Raw genomic sequence first — 21,526 nt, 5'->3', positions numbered from 1 at the left:
CAGCAGGAAGAAAACACTTTCTTAAGCATAAACAGTAGCCCATCTATATTTTCTTCTGCAGCTGAAAGACAATTAATAGTTCCTTCCACGTTCAGCCATATATAGTAGAATGCATTTCTTTACTAGTATTGCAAACATATAAAATTGTCTAAATAATCTAACACAAAATAACAGGTAATCTACAGATAGCCTTTCAATGTGTTGCTGAATAGGTGAGACTCACAATAACCTGCATTAACCTAAAATAAAACAAATGCTATTATTTAATTACATCACATCTATCTATAATTTAACAGCTAGTGAACTACAAACCATCCTATACAGCGATTCCATGAGTAAATTTGATTGCTTTACCTCAAACGCGGGAGAGTCAGATGAGAGAGACAGTGCTCTCTTGCGACGCACTGAGAAACTGAAGAAATTGGGAGCGCGCACATTTTTTACCCAGCACTCCCATCCCATGGCGCGCGACTATAGAATGTTTGATAATCCCTCTTTGACCTATCAGAGAAATGCCTTCCACAGCGTGTAGAGAGAGCCCAGCAAGTGAAGGGATTTGATATTATGCACAAGCATACCTCTGACCGCCACAGGTGATTGTGCTATCAGGTCATTAACGCCAAAGCCTGGATCACAATGCACTTCGCATAATAGCAAATGTTTAAACAATTTTTTTTTGCAAAACACTAGGTTCCAAGTATATAAAAAATATAGGAATTTATAATTTGACCTCCATTACTTTTCTTATTGAACAGAAATATACTGCATTAATGTTGTCTACATTTTGATTAGGCTATTATACAGTGAATAGTAAGACTATTCCAGAATCAATACACTTATTGTAGATGTCAAAATAGTCCTGCCAAAGCCATAGCGTGATATACCCAGGCAGACAGTCATGGACGTCAGTTCACATCCTACCCCCCTCCTCTCCCAGTGCAGGTAGCAGAGCTAAAACCCCTGAACAGATCCTCTCACATACATCCACAGTATCCTGCGGGCCCTATAGCTATGTCCACTCCTCTACCTGTCAAACACTGCATTATTCATCCATTCATTCTCACATACCTACAGCCAGAAACGAGAGAACAGGGGATATGTTAACCTCGGTTAAAACACTTTGATTCACCCTTCTCTGTTCACTGCATTCACACAGTGGCACTTAAAGAAAGAGGGGAATTCCTGCTATTCTACCGCTGCAGGGCCAGGCAGGATAACTTACACGGTGCTGCATGGGCGTGAGTCTCTAAGTCAAGGACACAGACAGAGTGGCCACCATGACATTGTATAAAGAGCCCTAAACAAATAAAGCCTAATTGAATTGGACTATATTGAGCAGTGTAGGGCAGCTTTTATGATCCATTAAGCAGTGTGTTCACCAAGAGGGACATGCCCTGTTCCCTGACACTCATTTAATTACCACTAACTAACTAGCAGGCAGGCTGGCAGGGAAACCAAACATAGGGAGGGGAGGGAGGTAGGGGGTGAGGAGAGAGAGAGAGATTACTACTCCTTCAACATAGGGGCTACTAATAGCTAATATTTTTAGAGAAGGACACAGGGACATGACACACAGCCCTATTTTCTGTTTCTCAAATCAGAACTTAAGAGACTGACTATAAAAACAAAGGCTGTAGTGAAAGGAGAAGAGTCAGGTTACATGATTCCAGTTCTGTAGTTTGCCTCCCCGTAGGACAACAGATACACACACACGTACACAAACACACACAGATGCTCCTGAGTTGTACTCTCTCTTCCCTACAGCACCAACCAGCCTGATCTGTTATCATGCTCCTCCTAATTAAGCCACATAAATGAATGACTATTTGGTTAATGAGCCTGGAGCTGCAGGATCCACACAGCCAGGCTCGCTGTGAACAGCAGATCAGTGGGGGAAGAGATGGAGTGATGAGATAAAGAGATAAAGGACCGTCTCTATCTGCTGTGGGCATGGATAGAGGAGAAACAGAGGGACAGCAGGGACTGGAAGCTGACACTTTACAGTAGAGACAAAGTCCTTCACCTTGTGTTGAATGGAAAATATAGACACCCATATCGTCACTCTTTAACCACATCCAGGAGTATTGTATAAACAGGAATAAGGGTGGATGAATGAGTGACTATCATCATTGGAAGAACCAGGCTTGCTCGTAATATACCAATTGTCCAAACGGACATCTTAAATCTTGTCATTGTTTTTTCACACTACGCTGTTAAACACACCTTGTATTTCTTAAAGCACCACGCTGCACAAATGAATTGTGAGTGTAGAAAGAGTGTAGGTATGTCCTGTGGTTAGTTACTCTCTGACAAATAAGAGTGGTGTGATGAGAGGAATGTCCCTGAAGGAGGATACAGAGAGGAAGCCTTCCTCCTCTTCAAGTAACCTTCTTAGAACTCTCGACTGAGCGCCGTGCCAAAACATGTCCATGACAGTAGCTAGGTTTCCATCCAATTGGCGACGGATTTTCACGTGAAGATTCTAAAATCTGCATAAAGAAAATATATGCATTTTCCAACAGTGGTATTTACACCAAACGGACTTGTTGTGGATAAGTGCACACAAAATGTACTTTTTCGCTTAAGTTTTCATGGACCAAATAAAAATTGAAAGTTCAATGTGTTTCCATCACATTTTCTACTCTACTGATAGTTTTGACACAGAAACTGTTGGGTAAAATAGAAAATGTGTCTACTCTGGTCTACGTACGTGCACTCTAGCCAACGGCTGGCAGATTCAGTGGGGGTAGGATAGTATGAGATTATTATGGATAAGAGAGAGAATATTTACAATTGTCAAACAGCAGTCAAGCATCATGTCACCAGAATAAGCCACTCCATATTTATTGAAAGGTGCATCAAGCTCATCACTGTGCACTTTCACCACCCAGTGAAGTTCCCCATAACTTATTTCATCTGTCGCCTAATACACTGCATGGTTTCCTGAGTCGTAGTGGGAGGACCACACAACATGTCATCGCGTGACTCCAAGTGTATTTGCGCATAAAGGCTATTATATCAATATTTGCACATAAAGACATTTCCACCACCATTTCTTGCATAATTCATTTTACAGACACAACAAGATCCCACGATGTCAAAAAAAATAAGTATATATCTGCATTTATAAAATTGTACCAAATCTACCTGTTTCCATCACAACTGTCGTGATTTTTTTATACGCAAAAAAAGAACTGTGGAAGCAAACATGGTTAATAACAACAAATACATACTGAATGACTTATTATGAACCAAATACATACTGAATGACTTATTCTGAACCAAATACATACTGAATGACTTATTCTGAACCAAATACATACTGAATGACTTATTCTGAACCAAATACATACTGAATGACTTATTCTGAACCAAATACATACTGAATGACTTATTCTGAACCAAATACATACTGAATGACTTATTCTGAACCAAATACATACTGAATGACTTACTCTGAACCAAATACATTCTGAATGACTTATTCTGAACCAAATACATACTGAATGACTTATTCTGAACCAAATACATACTGAATGACTTATTCTGAACCAAATACATACTGTAATGAAACAGGCAGGGAGCAGGTCTCGAACCCTCGACCTCCTAGCCCGAGGTCCGGCGCGCTATCGACTGTGCCGCAAAAGCATGCTCAAACGGCAGAGTCGATTTCCGCGCTTATAAACCCAGGGTCGTTACACTACTCCCTCCTTTCAAAGAGCGCGTCCTCGCGCTAGCTTGCGACTCTACGTCTTACAGGAACGCGCTCACCGGCCAAGCACACGCACTGTCGTGGATGCAAGGTCCGATCCCACTTCTGACACCAATGTAATGAAACAGGCAGGGAGCAGGTCTCGAACCCTCGACCTCCTAGCCCGAGGTCCGGCGCGCTATCGACTGTGCCGCAAAAGCATGCTCAAACGGCAGAGTCGATTTCCGCGCTTATAAACCCAGGGTCGTTACACTACTGAATGACTTATTCTGAACCAAATACATACTGAATGACTTATTCTGAACCAATTGTCTTGTGAGTTTACTGACAGTTTACCATGTCCATTGTTTATGACATGTGTACACGCAGTAAGGATAAAATAGCCAACAATAAAGAGTTTCTTTAAATACAAACTGCAGTACTTTCCCAATAGGAAAAACATACAATGCTGGTTTCATATCTCCACGATAACCAAGAGGCAGCTATACATCATGCAGTGTCATGAGATCAACACACTCCCATAGATCCTGAGGTTAAACCATCAGGTGGAAAATAGCCTCTGACCATGAACCTGAGTCCCACTTAGGTAACACAAGATAGGTTGCTGGGAAAGACAGACAGCGCCACAAGCAATCCTGGTCAAAGTATCCCACTTACCTGCCACCAAAGGATCTATGTTGTTATTGTTCTCACACAATTCTGCACTCTGTGAACCCTCTGATTTGTTTCAGATATTGTTTACTCTCCACCCTTTTGGGATATGAGTGAACAATGTCACCAGATTGGTATATTGATACAGTGTAATAATGTTGTGATTTGTGTTGTTGGTGTTACAGTACCACACGTACTGTACTTAGGTAGTTCGCCCAATCATGTGTGTATTGTTCCTCACTTTCAGTCTCTCGTGCTCTCCTCCGTGCGCGTTCTCTCTCCCTCTCCCTACGGTGGCTCAGGAGGGACTCTGTACCCGTCTCCGTGTCCAGGCCATCCCGACTGCTTACTGCGTTGGCACTGAAATACACACATTTAAACAGTTTATTTGGATCCACAATGAAACACACACAAAACACCATCATAATTCCATACCATGTCTCCAAATCTATTACATTGTCCCGAGTTCAATGCACCTCTGTCTGGCACTATCTGTACAGTGAGGAGAACCTCACAGGGATTCATCTCAAATGAAATGATGTGTTATTGTGTGTGTGTGGTATGTGTTTCACTAAGTGTCATTAATGACCAGATACCCTGAGAGGAGATGGATGCGTTCTGTCCAAAGCTGCTTGATACTAATGAGGAGGGCCATTGAAAGCCCAGATGGTGCCTGTGGAGGTGTGTGTGTGTGTGTGTGTGTGTGTGTGTGTGTGTGTGTGTGTGTGTGTGTGTGTGTGTGTGTGGTGTGTGTGCATGCGCGTATGGTGGACGGGTAGAGCAGGCTGAGCTGAGACATGTACAGGGCTGGATGGGATATGCTAGACGGCAGGTTATTCTATCAGAGGGGGTGAGAGGCTTTAGCCTCAGGGCAGCAGGGTAAGAGACACCTGGCTGATCGCCTGTGTTGGCTGATGTTGTGTGAGATTACCAAGGGAGGGGGGCTGGGTTGGAAGACAGAGATGGGTGCTTTTAATGCCTGTCCGCTAATCAGGATTACGAGGCAGAAGCGCATCAATTCTGCACGCTCTACACCACACTCAGACCAAATTCTATCCCCGTCAAATACTGGCTATTTCCAGAATGAGCCTGAAGTGTAGAGAATGAGAGAGGGGAGAGAGAGAGAAAGAGAGAGAGAGGGGAAGAGGGAGGAGAGAGAGAGAGAGAGAGGGAGGGGAGAGAGAGAGAGAGGGAGGGGAGAGAGAGAGACAGGGGAGAAAGAGAGCGAGAGAGTGAGGGGAGAGAAAGACAGGGGAGAGAGAGAGGGAGAGGGAGAAAGACAGGAGAGAGAGAGAGTGAGGAGAGAGAAAGACAGAGAGAGAGAGAGAGAGAGAGAGTGGGGGGAGAAAGACAAGGGAGAGAGACAGAGGAGAGAGAGTGAGGGGAGAGAAAGACAGGGGGGAGAGAGAGAGAGAGAGAGAGAGAGAGAGAGAGAGAGAGAGAGAGAGAGAGAGAGAGAGAGAGAGAGAGAGAGAGAGTCAGGGGAGGGAGAGAGAGGGAGAGAGGGAGGGGGAGAGAGACAAGGGAGAGAGACAGAGGAGAGAGAGTGAGGGGAGAGAAAGACAGGGGAGAGAGAGAGAGAGAGTGAGAGAGTCAGGCGAGGGAGAGAGAGAGAGGGAGAGAGGGAGGGGGAGAGAGAGAAGGAAGTGACAGAGAGACAGAGACAGAGAGCTGGCTGCAACTTCAATTAGCACTGAAGTGTGACGTGAGAGGTGTGAAAATGATTTTGAGCCTAACAATGGCAGGAGAGTTTCACAGCCCCACCCACCCAAATGCAGAGGCCTTTGAAGCCCCAATAGCTTATTTCTGTCCAAAGGTCATTACAATACAGTACCCCATGGATATTAAAAATAACACTGCACGGAATAAGTACATAAAAGGCTCCTCAAGCACAATCCAGAGACACTATTTGCTGACTGCTACAAAGAAGGGAATGTAAGCAACTTCATTTTCCACACAGACCATCACCCTGGCATTGCACTGTGCTATAAGAGCACACTACCCCTATGTCAAGAGAGAGGGTATTGGCTCAGGGTGGAAACTCAGAATACCAGACATTGAGGAAATTGAAACAACCTCTGTCAACGTGTACAAGTCTAGGACAGTAATGGTGCAGGGCATCCTCATAGAATTCCAGCAGGCCTTTTACGGGATCAAAGAGAGATTACAGCAGGAAAAGCTCTCTCTCTGTGACGACTCCTCCATCCTGAGTGAATCTGATCACACCTCTTCAAAATGTCCTGCAGACGAGGATAGTCACCCCCACCCACTTTCTTTAACTGCATTGTTGGTTAAGGGCTTGTAGGTAAGCATTTCACGGTAAGGTCTACACCTGTTGTATTCGGCGCATGTACCAAATAACATTTGATTTGATTTGGCATATTCCCCAATATTTGGAACCAAGGACTATTTGGAACCAAGGTCTGATCACCCCAAACCACAAAAGTGGAGACAAATTTGACCCCAATAACTACCATGGGATACGCGTCAACAGCAACCTTGGGAAAATCCACTGCATTATCATTAACATCAGACTCGTACATTTCCTTAGCGAAAACAATGTACTGAGCAAATGTCAAATTGGATTTTTACCAAATGACCGTATGACAGACCACGTTTTCACACTGCACACCCTAATTGACAAACAAACAAACCAAAACAAAGGCAAAGTCTTCTCATGCTTTGTTGATTTAAAAAAATCTTTTGACTAGTTTGGCATGATGACCTGCTATACAAATTGATGGAAAGTGGTGTTGCGGGAAAAACATACGACATTATAAAACCCACGTACACAAACAACAAGTGTGCGGTTAAAATAGGCAAACAACACACACATTTCTTTCCACAGGGCCGGGGGGTGTGACAGGGATGCAGCTTAAGCCCCACCCTCTTCAACATATATATCAACGAATTGGTGAGGGCACTAGAACAGTCTGCAGCACCCAGCCTCACCCTAATAGAATCTGAAGTCAATTGTCTACAGTTTTCTGATGATCTGGTGCTTCTGTCCACAACCAAGGAGGGCCTACAGCAGCACCTAGATCTTCTGCACAGATTCGGTAAGACCTGGGCCCTGACAGTAAATCTCAGTAATGGTGTTCCAAAAAGGGTCCAGTTGCCAGGACCACGAATACAAATTCCATCTAGACACCGTTGCCCTAGAGTACACAAAAAACGATACATACCTCGGCCTAAACATCAGCGCCACAGGTAACTTCCACAAAGCTGTGAACGATCTGAGAGATAAGGCAAGAAGGGCCTTCAATGCCATAAAAAGGAACATAAAATTTGACATACCAGTTAGGATCTGGCTAAAAATACTTGAATCAGTTATAGAACCAATTGCCCTTTATGGTTGTGAGGTCTGGAGTCCACGCACCAATCAAGAATTCACAAAATGGGACAAACACCAAATTGAGACTCTGCATGCAGAATTCTGCAAAAATATCCTCTGTGTACAACGTAAATCACAAAATAATGCATGCAGAGCAGAATTAGGCTGATACCCGCTAATTATCAAAATCCAGAAAATAGCAGTTAAATTCTACAACCACCTAAAAGGAAGCGATTCCAAAACCTTCCATAACAAAGCCATCACCTGCAGAGAAATTAACCTGGAGAAGAGCCCCCTGAGCAAGCTGGTCCTGGGGCTCTGTTCACAAACACAAACAGACCCCACAGAGCCCCAGGACAGCAACACTATTTGACCAAACCAAATCATGAGAAAACAAAAAGATAATTACTTGACACATTGGAAAGAATTTACAAAAAAACAGAGCAAACTAGAATCCTATTTGGCCCTAAACAGAGAGTACACAGTGGCAGAATACCTGACCACTGTGACTGACCCAAAATGAAGGAAATCGTTGACTATGTACAGACTATGTACAGACTCAGTGAGCATAGCCTTGCTAGAGAAGAAACTGAGCTGCACTTCCTAATCTCCTGCCAAATGTACAACCATATTAGAGACACAAATTTCCCTCAGATTACACAGACCCACAAAGAATTCCAAAACAAATCTAATTTTGATAAACTCCTGTATACCACAGTGTGACATCACAGCAGCAAGATGTGTGACTTGTTGCCACAAGAAAAGGGCAACCAGTGAAGAACAAACACCATTGTAAATATATATATTTTTTTTCATGTTTATTTTTTCCCCCTTTTGTACTTGAACTATTTGCACATCATTACAACACTGTATATAGACATAATATGACATTTGAAATGTCTTTATTCTTTAGGCACTTTTGTGAGTAATGTTTACTGTACATTTTTTATTGTTTATTTAAATGTTGTTTATTATCTATTTGAGCCCTCTCCTGTACTCCCTGTTCACCCACGACTGCGTGGCCATGCACGCCTCCAACTCAATCATCAAGTTTGCGGACGATACTACAGTGGTAGGCTTGATTACCAACAACGACGAGACGGCCTACAGGGAGGAGGTGAGGGCCCTCGGAGTGTTGTGTCAGGAAAATAACCTCACACTCAACGTCAACAAAACAAAGGAGATGATTGTGGACTTCAGGAAACAGCAGAGGGAGCACCCCCCTATCCACATCAACAGGACAGTAGTGGAGAAGGTGGAAAGTTTTAAGTTCCTCGGTGTACACATCACGGCCAAACTGAATTGGTCCACCCACACAGACAGCGTTGTGAAGAAGGCGCAGCAGCGCCTCTTCAACCTCAGGAGGCTGAAGAAATTCGGCTTGTCACCAAAAGTACTCACAAACTTCTACAGATGCACAATCGAGAGCATCCTGTCGGGCTGTATCACCGCCTGGTAGGGCAACTGCTCCACCCACAACCGTAAGGCTCTCCAGAGGGTAGTGAGGTCTGCACAACGCATCACCGGGGGCAAACTACCTGCCCTCCAGGACACCTACACCACCCGATGTCACAGGAAGGCCATAAAGATCATCAAGGACAACAACCACCCGAGCCACTGCCTGTTCACCCCGCTATCATCCAGAAGGTGAGGTCAGTACAGGTGCATCAAAGCGGGGACCGAGAGACTGAAAAACAGCTTCTATCTCAAGGCCATCGGACTGTTAAACAGCCACCACTAACATGTAATGGCCGCTGCCAACATACTGACTCAACTCCAGCCACTTTAATAATGGGAATTGATGGAAATGATGTAAAAATGTATCACTAGCCACTTTAAACAATGCCACTTAATATAATGTTTACATATCCTACATTACTCATCTCATATGTATAGACTGTACACTATACCATCTACTGCATCTTGCCTATGCCGTTCTGTACCATCACGCATTCATATATCTTTATGTACATATTCTTTATCCCTTTACACTTGTGTGTATAAGGTAGTAGTTGTGGAATTGTTAGATTACTTGTTGGTTATTACTGCATTGCCGGAACTAGAAGCACAAGCATTTCGCTACACTCGCATTAACATCTGCTAACCATGTGTATGTGACAAATAAAATTTGATTTGATTTGATTTCACTTGCTTTAGCAATGTAGAATATATGTTTCCCATGCCAATAAAGCCCTTAAATAAAGCCCTTAAAGTAAGCCCTTAAAGTAAGCCCTTAAAGTGACAGCAGTGTGGTGGTGAGGGAGCTGACAGCCGACATGTCTATGTTTGACCACAAGGTGGCACTAGATGCAGCAGAAAGAGCAGAGGCTTGAAGAATAAAATCATCAGGCAGGCTGACACCCAAGCAGCAGCGACCAGCAGGCCGCAGAGGACAAGAAAGAGCCACGACGTCAAACAGCGGATAAAGAGATACTGAAACATGACAGATTGCATGCTCTCAATACAGACTCCTGCAGTAGCTAAAACACTGCTGTAATATAATGGTAATAGCTTCAGCCCATGGGCCCACAGCCTGTCCTGCTACATTTAGCTTTGGGGCCTTCCTTTAACAAGTGCAGTGAGAATCTGTAAGTCTGTTTGAAGTCAGTCTAGTGCTTGCATTCGGGTCAAACAAGCTTTGAGAAACAGGGTCTGGCTTCCAAGCGTTTAACCCAGCTATGTAATTATGCCACACATTGTCTGTCCTCATATCTCTTTATTAACGATTAACTGCAGTATGGGTCTGGATGGGTGCTTTTAGTGGCTCTACACAATGGGAAACATTGAATAGCAGCAGTCTCTCCCTGAAGATGTTTACCCTATCATAGCTATTTCTGCCATCGCTCTGGGTGCATATTCATCATGACGACTCTTAGCTAGCTACATAGATGAGCAGACTAGCGTGTTACCACACAGATGGGTGGGCAGCCACTTCATTGGTGAGCAGTAAGTGAGAGTTAGCTAGCGTGAACCTTGGCACACATACACACACAGAAGAACGCACAAACACACAAACCTCCACCTCCCGTATGCGCTCGGCCCCCGTGTGAGTTGAATCTCTGTGATGAGCTCTCCAGATTCTGATTAGCATATGGCTTGTGGTGAATTAGAAAGGTCACATGGTGCACATGGTGTGTGTGTGCGTATTTGTGTGTACTTGTGCGTGTAATGTGTGTAATGATGTGTGCATGGTGTTTATGTGCAGTAGGACACAGACGCAGCCAGAGCAGTGTACTCACTGGAAGGAGGGTGGGCGGGAGTCACCGATGCCCCCTGTCCTCTCCAGGGGGGGTGGCAGCTCTGGGTGGCTCTCTGTACACTGGGACCCCCCATCAGAGTGGGAGCTCTCTGCCAGGACCAGCTGCAGAGTCAGAGACAGAGAGAGAGAGAGATTGTGAGTCAGAGACAGAATACCAGAGACCAATTTGGACATAGAGATGCACAAAAAAAGAGACAGACTGAAAAAGAGCATTCATGTGTTGCTATAGTTCCCAAGTCTTGTATTGAAAGCTGGAAATCGAGGTTCGAAAAAGAGGTACAAAACAGACAAAGAGAGGTACATATATATTCAGTCACAAAAACAGACATAGAAACATACATAAGACATGCAGAGACAGATCCAGGCACAGAGACAGATCCAGGCACATAGACAGATCCAGGCACAGACAGATCCAGGCACAGAGACAGATCCAGGCACAGAGACAGATCCAGGCACAGACACAGATCCAGGCACATAGACAGATCCAGGCACATAGACAGATCCAGGCACAGAAACAGATCCAGGCACAGAAACAGATCCAGGCACAGAGACAGATCCAGGCACAGAGACAGATCCAGGCACAGAGACAGATCCAGGCACAGACACAGAGCCACAAACATACATAGTTAAGAGAGTTATCTGACAGACATAAGAGACAAATTCCCTACTGGGCACACCATGCCATTTCAACGTGGATAATTGGGTAATATTTGGTTGAGACGCTGATCAATGACATTTCAACTTATCACTATGCTCTAAAAGCACAACCAAAATCCAATGGAAAAAGGTGGAGATATAGTCGTTGTTTGTGTCAGTCTGTAAATTGTTGTTCGTATGTGTATGTTTGTATTTGGTGTGAGTAAAAATAAAACAATAAAAAATATACTGTTGTCTGATTTTTGGTTTAGTTGTCATGTAAATGTTTTATCACTGCGCTTTCAACCATTTAAAGTACAAGAAAGTTCAAATGAGAAAACAATATCAGATAACAAGTTAATGTGTTATCCCTGTGCTTCATCTAATAGCACAACCAAATGACGTTGATTGCAGTTGAGATGACATTAAAAGTACATAGTGCAAGTGACCAATGCTGTCGGAGATTCTGCACAGATATTATAGCAAGATCTCCACAGACCTGCGACCTTTGCATGATATCTTGAACATGCACAATTTCAATTTGAAGGAAATGCATCTAATGCTTGGATAGTTTCATCTGAGCTACTTAGCTTAATCCTATTCTTTAACTTTTATTTTGGGTTTAGTTAGAGACGTGAATCCAATATATCATTTGTTAACTTGTCGACAAGTTAATAGGCTGTTAATAGGTTATTATTTCTGCATTGCAAAAGTGATATTGAATTGTGTTTGGTTGTCAACACAACCAAATATTAACATTTCAAGGAGTATCTTCTGCGCACTGACTTAGTCCAGTTTGTCTACAAATTAATAATTGATAGGTTGGATTCACGTCTCCATCTCAACTAAAAATCAAAGTTAAAGAATAGGACTAAATCAAACCAAAATGTATTTAAAGTGCATTTAAAATTAGCTTTGATTTGATTTAGTCCTATTCTTTAACTTTGATTTTTAGTTGAGATGGAGACGTGAATCCTACATATGAATGATTCATTTGTAGATAAACTGGAATTAAAGCCAGACTAATATAAATCAGTGGCACAGGTGGAACTATCCAAGCAGAAGATACAGTATATGTTGATATTTGGTTGTGTTAACAACCAAACACAATTCAATATCCAGTGTGTCTACAAATGAATAATTGATATGTTGGATCTCATTTGATATTTGTCACTGACCACTACCAACGTGCTATCTTGAGAATGATTATTGCGAGATCTTCACTTACTAACTAAATAGATTCAGTGCTGCTATCGAAGTATTTCCAAAGGGAAGGTTTAACAGAGCAAATGAAACATAGCCATGCTTCAGAAGTTAAATATAATCAATGATACTATTTAGGCCAATATAACATTTGTGAAGTCAACAGCTATTTTTTCAATTCAGCCCAGGATTCAACTAATAATAGACAATACATACAGACCTATGAGTTTCAAGCTTATGGTTGATTTCAATAATATGTTGGATTCACGTCTCCATCTCAACCAAAAATCTAAGTTAAAGAATAGGACAAAACCAAATCAAACTTTGAATGCACTTTAAATAAAGTGTGATTTCATTCTGTCCTATTCTTTAACTTTGACTCTGGATGGGAGACCAGATGAAGTCCCAGCCTATTGGGTTTTCTGACAGTGGATACAACTTGAAAATCTGAAGTTGTTTCAAAGGTAAAAAAGGTAACATATTTTATATAAGGTTTGTCTAGGTTGAAAATTGGTTACCATGATGACATAGTCCTGTGGTTGAAATTTCACCCTCAAAACAGTTTACGTTGATGACTTTTTGCAAATCCAATGTATTTTCCGTGTAGATTCCCCGTAACAATAAGTTGACAAATTACGTTGAAACTAGACGCATTAAATTAGACACATTGAAGGGTCCTGAGGAATAACTGGTTGCTATGCATAAATAACTTAGGAAACGTCACCGTGCACATTGCTTTCACTCTGGTGACTGTGTGTGTGTGAGCACAAAGGCTTATGTAAAATGGCCCATAGATACAGCTGCTCCGCTTTCATGTGAACCATAATAATGAGTGTTAAAGGAAGGAAGGAGAACTTAATAACCCAGACATGTTTAAGACACGGGGAAAACATCAGGTAAAATACAGCCTTTTATCAAAATCTCAATTAGAAATTTGCAATACTTGACTTTTCATCTACCTGTTATGTTTTGGGATTGTCCGACAATCCTATTTCTTAAAAAAGGTCTCACAATTGTTTTGGCACGTTCTTACCCTACTCTCCTTGTTTCACCACTGTGCTGTGTTACAGTTGACTTGGTTTCCTGATGGTGATACAGTAAATCACCCTCTTGTTCGACAGGATGGAAGTATTCTCTCATCACAGCATGTCATGTGTATGTAAAACTGCCTGTCATGATAATGTTATGCATCACTGCTCCTAGCACCATGTACAACTATACCAAACTAACCTGTGTATGGTATCATGAAGGCCTATGTTAGCCTTGTGATAAGATGCAATTATTGTTAACTGTCATTATATGTCGATACTGTATAATATTGTTAGTAAAACTGTCAAGCCTGGTCAGGTGTGATGTCGTTGTGCAACCATGCCTTGGTTCATCTCCCATTGGCTGAGCTCACACCTGTATAAGGCTCATAGCATAGAAGCTCAACAACGAGTGAATCCCTCTCTACTGTAGAGTCTTGAGTGCTGTACTGTGGAGGCGTGACAGTGTGATCTCTCTAGGTAGATACACTATACGGGCCGTTACACTACACGTATGTTTATCTACACGCTGAGCCAGCGAGCCGCAGCGAGGAGGAGAGGAGAGCAACAGGAGCGGGGGCTACTGGACAGGGGGAAACGACGTGGGGAAACGACGCGCCATCCGTCTCACTTACCCAGGACACCACTCTCCCGTTGAAGCAGGGCAACTTGGCGTTGTCATCGGAAATCTCCTCTTTGACAACCCTGTGGAACGGACAGACAAACACACAAGCACACACAAAGAGAGAGAGAGAGAGAGAATGAGTCAACACTAGGCACACAGCTGTTAGCCTAACACCCAGGAATCCTCTCTACTAGCCTGCCCTGCACAGCTGTTAGCCTAACACCCAGGAATCATCTCTACTAGCCTGCCCTGCACAGCTGTTAGCCTAACACCCAGGAATCATCTCTACTAGCCTGCCCTGCACAGCTGTTAGCCTAACACCCAGGAATCATCTCTACTAGCCTGCCCTGCACAGCTGTTAGCCTAACACCCAGGAATCATCTCTACTAGCCTGCCCTGCACAGCTGTTAGCCTAACACCCAGGAATCATCTCTACTAGCCTGCCCTGCACAGCTGTTAGCCTAACACCCAGGAATCATCTCTACTAGCCTGCCCTGCACAGCTAAAGCATGTCGCGAGTGATTCATGCTTAATAAGTTGAATTTCCACTTTTTAACCGTAACGAGCTTCACCACATAGTTACGGTTGACTTAGTCCATTGAATGCAGATAGATGTTGAGCCTCATCCTCCATAAGTGATCTGCTGGCCCTGACTAAGCACAACAACATGATAATGGTGCAGAAACATGACATGTACAAGCACACCGCTCAACAGCATGTGCATTGTGCTGGCGTGTATATGTGACAGGTCTGGGCATTGGGGAAATACATTGAATTTGTATTTATCTTGCGCACAATATATACCGATCAAAAATATAAACGCAACACGCAACAATTTCAACGATTTTACTGACTTACATTTCATATAAGGAAATCAGTCAATTGAAATAAATTCTTTACGCTCTAATCTATGGATTTCACGACGCAGCCATGGGTGGGCATAGCCCCACCCACTTGAGAGCCAGGCCCAGTCAATCAGAATGAGTTTTTCCCCACAAAAGGGCTTTATTACAGACAGAAAAACTCATTAGTTTCTTCAGCTGTCCAGGTGACTTCTCTCAGACGATCTCGCAGGTAAAGAAGCCGGATGTGGAGGTCCTGGGCTGGCGTGGTTACACGTGGTCTGCAGTTGTGAGGCCAGTTGGACTTACTGCCAAATTCTCTAAAACGACTTTGGAGGAAGCTTATGGTAGAGAAATTAACATTAAATTATCTGGCAACAGCTCTGGTGGACATTCCTGCAGTCAGCATGCCAATTGCCCGCTCCCTCAAAACTTGAGACATCTGTGGCATTGTGTTGTGTGACAAAACTGCACGTTTGAGTGTCCTTCTATATTCCCCAGCACAAGGTGCACCTGTGTAATGATCATGCTGTTTAATCAGCTTCTTGACATACCACACCTGTAAGGTGGATGGATTATCTTGGCAAAGGGGAAATGCTCACCAACAGGGATGTAAACAAATTTGTGCACAACATTTTAGAGAAATAAGCTTTTTGTGCATATGGAACATTTCTGGGATCTTCTATTTCAGCTCATGAAACATGGGACCAACACTTTAAATATTGCGCTCATATTTTTTCAGTATACATTATCGTCATAATATATCCACATTCCAAATAGGCTATACCCTACCTCTTCACCCAGGGACAGGGTAGTATCTGCCAGGTTGTCAGGATTTAAAAGGGGTATTAATAGAGGGATTGAGTGTGAGTCTACTTCAGTGTGTACATCTCAGATCGTAAATTCCCCACAAAAATACCTCCTAGTTACCCTCTGACCCGTAGGACAGCGTTTAGAATTAACCAGCCACACCTGCTGGGCTCCTGTCACAGAGTACAGACTACAGACTCAGAGCAGGCCTGGGGCCTGTTGCACAAAAGTAGAATTAAGACATCCGGGATAAATGACTCAGCTGAGCTCAATGAAGCCAAAACATGTGCGTCCAGGCTTAATTGGTTGCACAAAGACCAAGCCAGGATGAGCAGACACGGATTCATTAAGCCAGGTGAAACCAATCCTGGATAGGTGCGCGCTCACGGCTCACTCAAATAGACCCCGCCACAGATCACAGATTAACTGATTTACCATGGCAACTAGAGCCGCGTACTTTTCCCCGTCGGAAGCACAAATCCTCATGGAGGCATACGAGGAGGTAAAAGATATAATTAAGAAGAAAGGCAACACCGCCACAGTGATAAAGCAAAGAGAAAAAGCGTGGCAAAGTATTGCAGACCGCCTGAATGCGTAAGTAGTGCACAATTACACACTCGCTGAAACATCACAATTACAATTCAAATATTTAATTCACATCTCCAAAAATGCAGTTGTACTGTAATTATGAAACGGTTAAATTTTTAATTGAAATGCACTGCAGATATGAGTGAAATTGTGTAAAGTAACTCCATCACACTGTATAAAGCTATGATACATTTTTTGATATTTTTACTGAAAACAAGACAAAAATACCAAGTAATTTTTTGCAGTGTGACTCCATTAAATGTGTGTGTGTGTGTGTGTGTGTGTGTAGATTAAACATGAACGGGCCAAAACGGACATGGCAGCAGGTCAAAATCAAATACAAGAACATTCTGCAGAATGGTATGGTCCCTGACTAATATTTAACAAAGCACAAGCATATATTGTACCCAGAAGGTGCCTGCTCACACATTGTCTGTACTGTTTTAGCAGTGAAAAAGAATACCCACAGACAAGGCACGGGTGGTGGGTCACCAAAGGCTGACCTTACCCCAGCAGAGGACATGGCCTTGGAGCTAAATAAAGGCAGGCCCGTCTTAGAGGGGATCCCTGGGGGGAAAGAGACGAGCATAGGTTCCTCCCAAGATGCCACCCGCTTCATTCAAGGTATGTCCTTCCATCTCTACATGGGATACAACCACATTCATATTGAATCAATTTGGACTGTCTGACTTTGGTTTACCTATTGCCTTGCAGTGTCTGGCAGCACTGTGTTCCTGTTAGAGCCACCAGCACAAGCACCAGACGATGCTGATCCAGTGAGTACTCCATCAAAGGCATACTGTAGGCCTGGCATGTCTTGTCTACTAGCTTCAATATGAATCCGATTAAATGTGATAGGGTGAAGGCCCCAGTGCAGCAGCAACAGCACATGATAGAGACGATGATGAGGAGGAGACCATCTCTCTGGATTCCAGAAGGCATGAGGTATCATGTTAAGACTGTGAAAGTACTATTTACTCTACAATGGTGAGGAGTCCTCATCAAAATCAAAAAATCTAATTTCTTTTACAGGACCCAGATGCTATACAGTGGGAAAACCAGCCTGGCAACATAGTGCGTATTAATAAAAGGACACCACATCCTGCCAAATTCCAGCTGCGCTAATTGTATTGTGTTCACAGAGCTCACAAGCTATCAGAAAGTTGTATGGCAACCACCTCCGGCGCCAAATAGAACTGGCAGACATAGACATTCAGTACAAGAAGAAAAAGATGGAAAATCTTGCACTGGAGTCCGAAATAAAAAAGAGGACAATTAGGAAACTGGACCTTGAAATAAAAAAACTTGAGAGGGAGGTGAGATATGCCTTCAATGTACACTGTATGCTAACTGTAACACAAATGTATTAATCATTATTTTTCTTTCCTCCCCCAGCTCCAAGAAGATGACATAGCTCAAAATAAAAATTAGGTATATTCTCGTAAAGTCAAGTGAGCCATGACATATGAGCTCTTATTGTGAGCACACAGGACGGTGGCATCTTTCTAAGGTTTTTTTTATTTTCCCAGCAATCAGTACAACCAAGTCATCGTTATAAGGCATCGCCCTCTTTTGCCCACCCCCCCAGCACCAGGTGTCGCCACTTGCCTATATGAAGGCCCAAAATTGTGTGTTCCTTTCTGCTCTGACAATGGCATGCCCATTCGTGCGAGATGTGGTGGATGAAGAAGCACTTGTGCTGAGGAGAGCCTTCAGGCGAGAAAGGGTCTTCAGGGACCGGTTGGACCCACTGGCCTTCCCTGATGACCATCTATATGAAAGATACAGGTTTTCTGCAGATGGCATCAGGTATCTATGCAGACTACTGGGTCCCAGGATTAAGCACCGCACTGCACGGAGCCATGCACTGAGTGTGGAGCAAATGGTTTGTGTGGCCTTGCGCTTTTTTGCTAGTGGAGCCTTCCTGTACTCAGTGGGGGATGCAGAACAGCTGAACAAGGCCACAATTTGCCGCACAATAAGGAGTGTGTGTCTGGCTATCAAAGCATTAGCAGATGTCTTCATCTCCTTCCCTGGCCACAGAAGACTCTGTGACATCAAAGAGGAGTTCTATAGGATTGCAGGTAAGAGGATCTACAAATTACAGGACAACTGTTAACACATAGTAGGATACTCATTACTTTGTGTGACAGGTTTCCCCAATGTCATTGGTGCAGTGGACTGCACACACATAAGGATAAAAGCCCCCTCAGGTGCCCATGAGGCCGATTTTGTGAATAGGAAATCCTTTCACAGCATTAATGTTCAGGTGAACATAACTTTTTGATATTGTCCATTGACGAACACTCTGCATTGCCAGTGATGTGCATTGATTGGTGTAATATTCCTCATCTTATGATTTCAGATGGTCTGCAATGCTGACTGTGTGATCAGCAATGTTGTGGCAAAATGGCCTGGCTCAGTCCATGACTCCAGAATCTTTCGGGCCTCTGAAATCTATCAGTGCCTATCACAAGGTAAGCCACACAACCCCTATTTATAACCATCATGGCTGTGTCAAGAATATCACTGTGTTTATGAGGTAGTAATGATGAGATTTTGTGTTGACAGGTGAATTCTCTGGTGTGTTGCTGGGAGACAGGGGGTATGGCTGCCAGCCTTTTCTCCTGACACCTTTCACAGACCCCCAGGAAGCACAGCAGGCCTACAACCATGCCCATGCCAGGACCAGGGCCAGAGTTGAAATGACCTTTGGCCTCCTGAAGGCACGCTTTCACTGCCTTCACAAATTAAGGGTCAGCCCTGTTAGGGCATGTGATATTACTGTGGCTTGTGCTGTCCTCCACAATGTGGCCTGCCTGAGGAAGGAGAGGGCCCCCAGAGTGCCACCAGCCATGGACTGGGACAATCCGGCAATCTTCCCTGATGACGACAGTGGTCGGCTGCTGAGGGACCAATATGTGTTGAATTATTTTAGTTAGTATGTGTGCTTTCAATTTTGGTTAAATATGTCCTGCGGTGGCAGAGGAATTTGGGTTTTTTTGGGTTCGTTTTTTGACGAATTTGGCCTCTTATGATGTTTGTGCGGTATACTGTGTGTAATACAAGGCTGCAGGGAGGCTACTGCATCCATTCATTTGTCTGTTCAGTTGATGTGTATGGATTTGTCCTGCATTTATTTTAGTGTGCAGACATGCAGGGTGTGTTATATACAGACCTTTGAATGTGTATGTATCATTTTGTATAATATGCTTGGATTCTGTGCTTTCCATCTTGTAGAGTCACTGTGACTTCAGTTTCGAAAGGAGCTGATGGTTTACCTGCTTTGTTTTGTCCTTATTCAATAAAGGAACATAATGTTACACATTGTGTTTTTATATTCATATGGAATGTGTATTTGTTTATATGACAGAGTACTAGGGCCACACTGAAGAAAAAGGATAAAGTCATAAATTTATGAGGCTGGTTCTTTCTGCAGAAAAGCTACATATTGTTTTTACAGTTTTGATACTTATGACAATGTGATACTTAATATTCTGGCACATCAGCATGTCTTTGTTTATGAAACCATACTGAAGTACAATTTCACGAAATGCCCCACATCTGTCATTTTAACAACTGTCCTCCTTTAAAACAACTGGTTACAATATTATGACTTGTGTTTTTTTCCCCTCTGTGGCCCTAATATTCTATCATTTTATATATAGCCTTATAGTCTATGGGAAACTGTAAATTATCTAATGATAGCAACATCATCTAAAAATCATTTTTTTATCCAAAATCATTGAAATTAATGATCACAAACGTTTAAATAATAACAGTGGGTCTAGTTATATGTGATAACAATGTATAGTGAGCAGTGAAATAACTATTGGTTTCCATTTGTGGTGACTGCTGACTGACATTAGGGATGAGATTAAATAGATCCTGGAATTTAGCCTGGTCTGGAGCAGGCTAGCTCCACAGAATAAATCTCCATGGTAATTTATACCATAACATATCCTCCTGCCCCCTATCCATCTTTAGTGCAACCGGATTACGGATCAATTGAGCCAGGATCACCAAGATATCCTGGCTTAATCCCTTATCCTAGTTTTGTGCAACAGGCCCCTGGTCTGGAGGCCTGGGATACACACAAACACATAGTATCCTGGATCCTGGGCTACAGGGCTGCAGTTATGCCTATTTTAGAGGTGGGAAACTAATAGCTAATAATTAGCTAATATAGGTGTGAATTCTGAAAAGATCAGTTCAGTTCATCTAACCAATATAGTTCACCCAACAACATCTCACTGTCTCCCAGAGAGTCTTGGAACATGAACAGGACAAAGACACTACTTCAAAGAAAAGCAACAAAGTCTCTGATGAAAACTTTACACCGGGTTTCTCTGAAACTGCTGCTCTATTGATTTACAGTTTTTCCCCTTCACTTTTCCAGGAGTTCCTACTCACATGACGACAGCGAGTGACTGTGTGTGCTGCTGTGGTTGTATTATACTGTATTGTGGGAGTGGAAGAGAGAGATAACATAGTCTTGTGGCTGGAACTGACTAACACAGAGAGAGAATGCTTCTGTGTGTGTGGCCTGTTCTGTTCCACCACAGAGAGGAAGAGGGGGTGTGATTCACATCATTAGGTAGGAAGTGTTTGCATCCTCGCTGTAGAGCCACATGACCAACTGTAGGTAACTTGGGAGGATGTGGGAGCGGTCAATACAAACAAATAGCCTACAGTCAAAATCAACAGTTTTTAACTCTTAAGGTCTTGGGATGGGCCTCTTATATATTGTTAGAAGTGAGTGCTAATTGAATCCTGTTCCAAATTTAACAACATAATATTGATCAATTAATGGTAAAGTATCCTGCGTTTGTGATATA

At 43.0% G+C, this 21,526-nt stretch overlaps 2 protein-coding genes across 6 annotated transcripts in view; one reads left to right on the top strand and one right to left on the bottom strand.

The window, feature by feature from the left end:
* The window catches only part of LOC139542499 (segment polarity protein dishevelled homolog DVL-1-like), a 50,612-nt gene that overhangs the window by 20,059 nt on the left and 9,027 nt on the right, over nt 1-21,526 (bottom strand). For both annotated transcript variants that reach the window (XM_071347982.1, XM_071347983.1), the window contains exons 2-4: nt 14,459-14,528; nt 10,937-11,058; nt 4,605-4,723 (exon numbers count right to left, since the gene is read on the bottom strand). In XM_071347982.1, the coding sequence (XP_071204083.1) occupies nt 4,605-4,723; nt 10,937-11,058; nt 14,459-14,528 (311 nt within the window). The remainder of the gene's footprint in view (nt 1-4,604; nt 4,724-10,936; nt 11,059-14,458; nt 14,529-21,526) is intronic.
* Nucleotides 16,292-20,032, top strand: LOC139542496 (putative nuclease HARBI1). Of its 4 annotated transcripts, XM_071347975.1 has the most exons (11): nt 16,310-16,694; nt 16,978-17,048; nt 17,136-17,312; nt 17,403-17,464; nt 17,547-17,633; nt 17,721-17,762; nt 17,831-18,004; nt 18,084-18,119; nt 18,218-18,772; nt 19,054-19,165; nt 19,260-20,032. In XM_071347975.1, the coding sequence occupies exons 1-8, from the start codon at nt 16,537-16,539 to the stop codon at nt 18,117-18,119; spliced, it is 807 nt and encodes a 268-aa protein (XP_071204076.1). In that variant the 5' UTR covers nt 16,310-16,536; the 3' UTR covers nt 18,218-18,772; nt 19,054-19,165; nt 19,260-20,032. The 4 variants fall into 4 exon arrangements, with proteins under 4 accessions (XP_071204073.1, XP_071204075.1, XP_071204074.1 ...); XM_071347972.1 differs by adding an exon at nt 18,842-18,957 and having other exon boundaries at nt 16,292-16,694; nt 17,831-18,772; XM_071347974.1 differs by having other exon boundaries at nt 16,309-16,694; nt 17,831-18,119.

This window comes from Salvelinus alpinus, chromosome 17 (assembly GCF_045679555.1).
Source record: "Salvelinus alpinus chromosome 17, SLU_Salpinus.1, whole genome shotgun sequence".
NCBI lineage: Eukaryota > Metazoa > Chordata > Actinopteri > Salmoniformes > Salmonidae > Salvelinus > Salvelinus alpinus.
The sequence above is the reverse complement of the archived record's forward strand: the minus strand, read 5'-3'. Positions and strand labels throughout refer to the sequence as shown.

Coding starts and splice junctions, on each gene's coding strand:
- LOC139542496 (XM_071347972.1), top strand. CDS start 18,301: ATGAAGGCCCAAAATTGTGTGTTCCTTTCTGCTCTGACAATGGCATGC. Junction 18,773..18,841: donor GGAGTTCTATAGGATTGCAG/GTAAGAGGATCT, acceptor TTTGTGTGACAG/GTTTCCCCAATGTCATTGGT. Junction 18,958..19,053: donor TTCACAGCATTAATGTTCAG/GTGAACATAACT, acceptor TTATGATTTCAG/ATGGTCTGCAATGCTGACTG.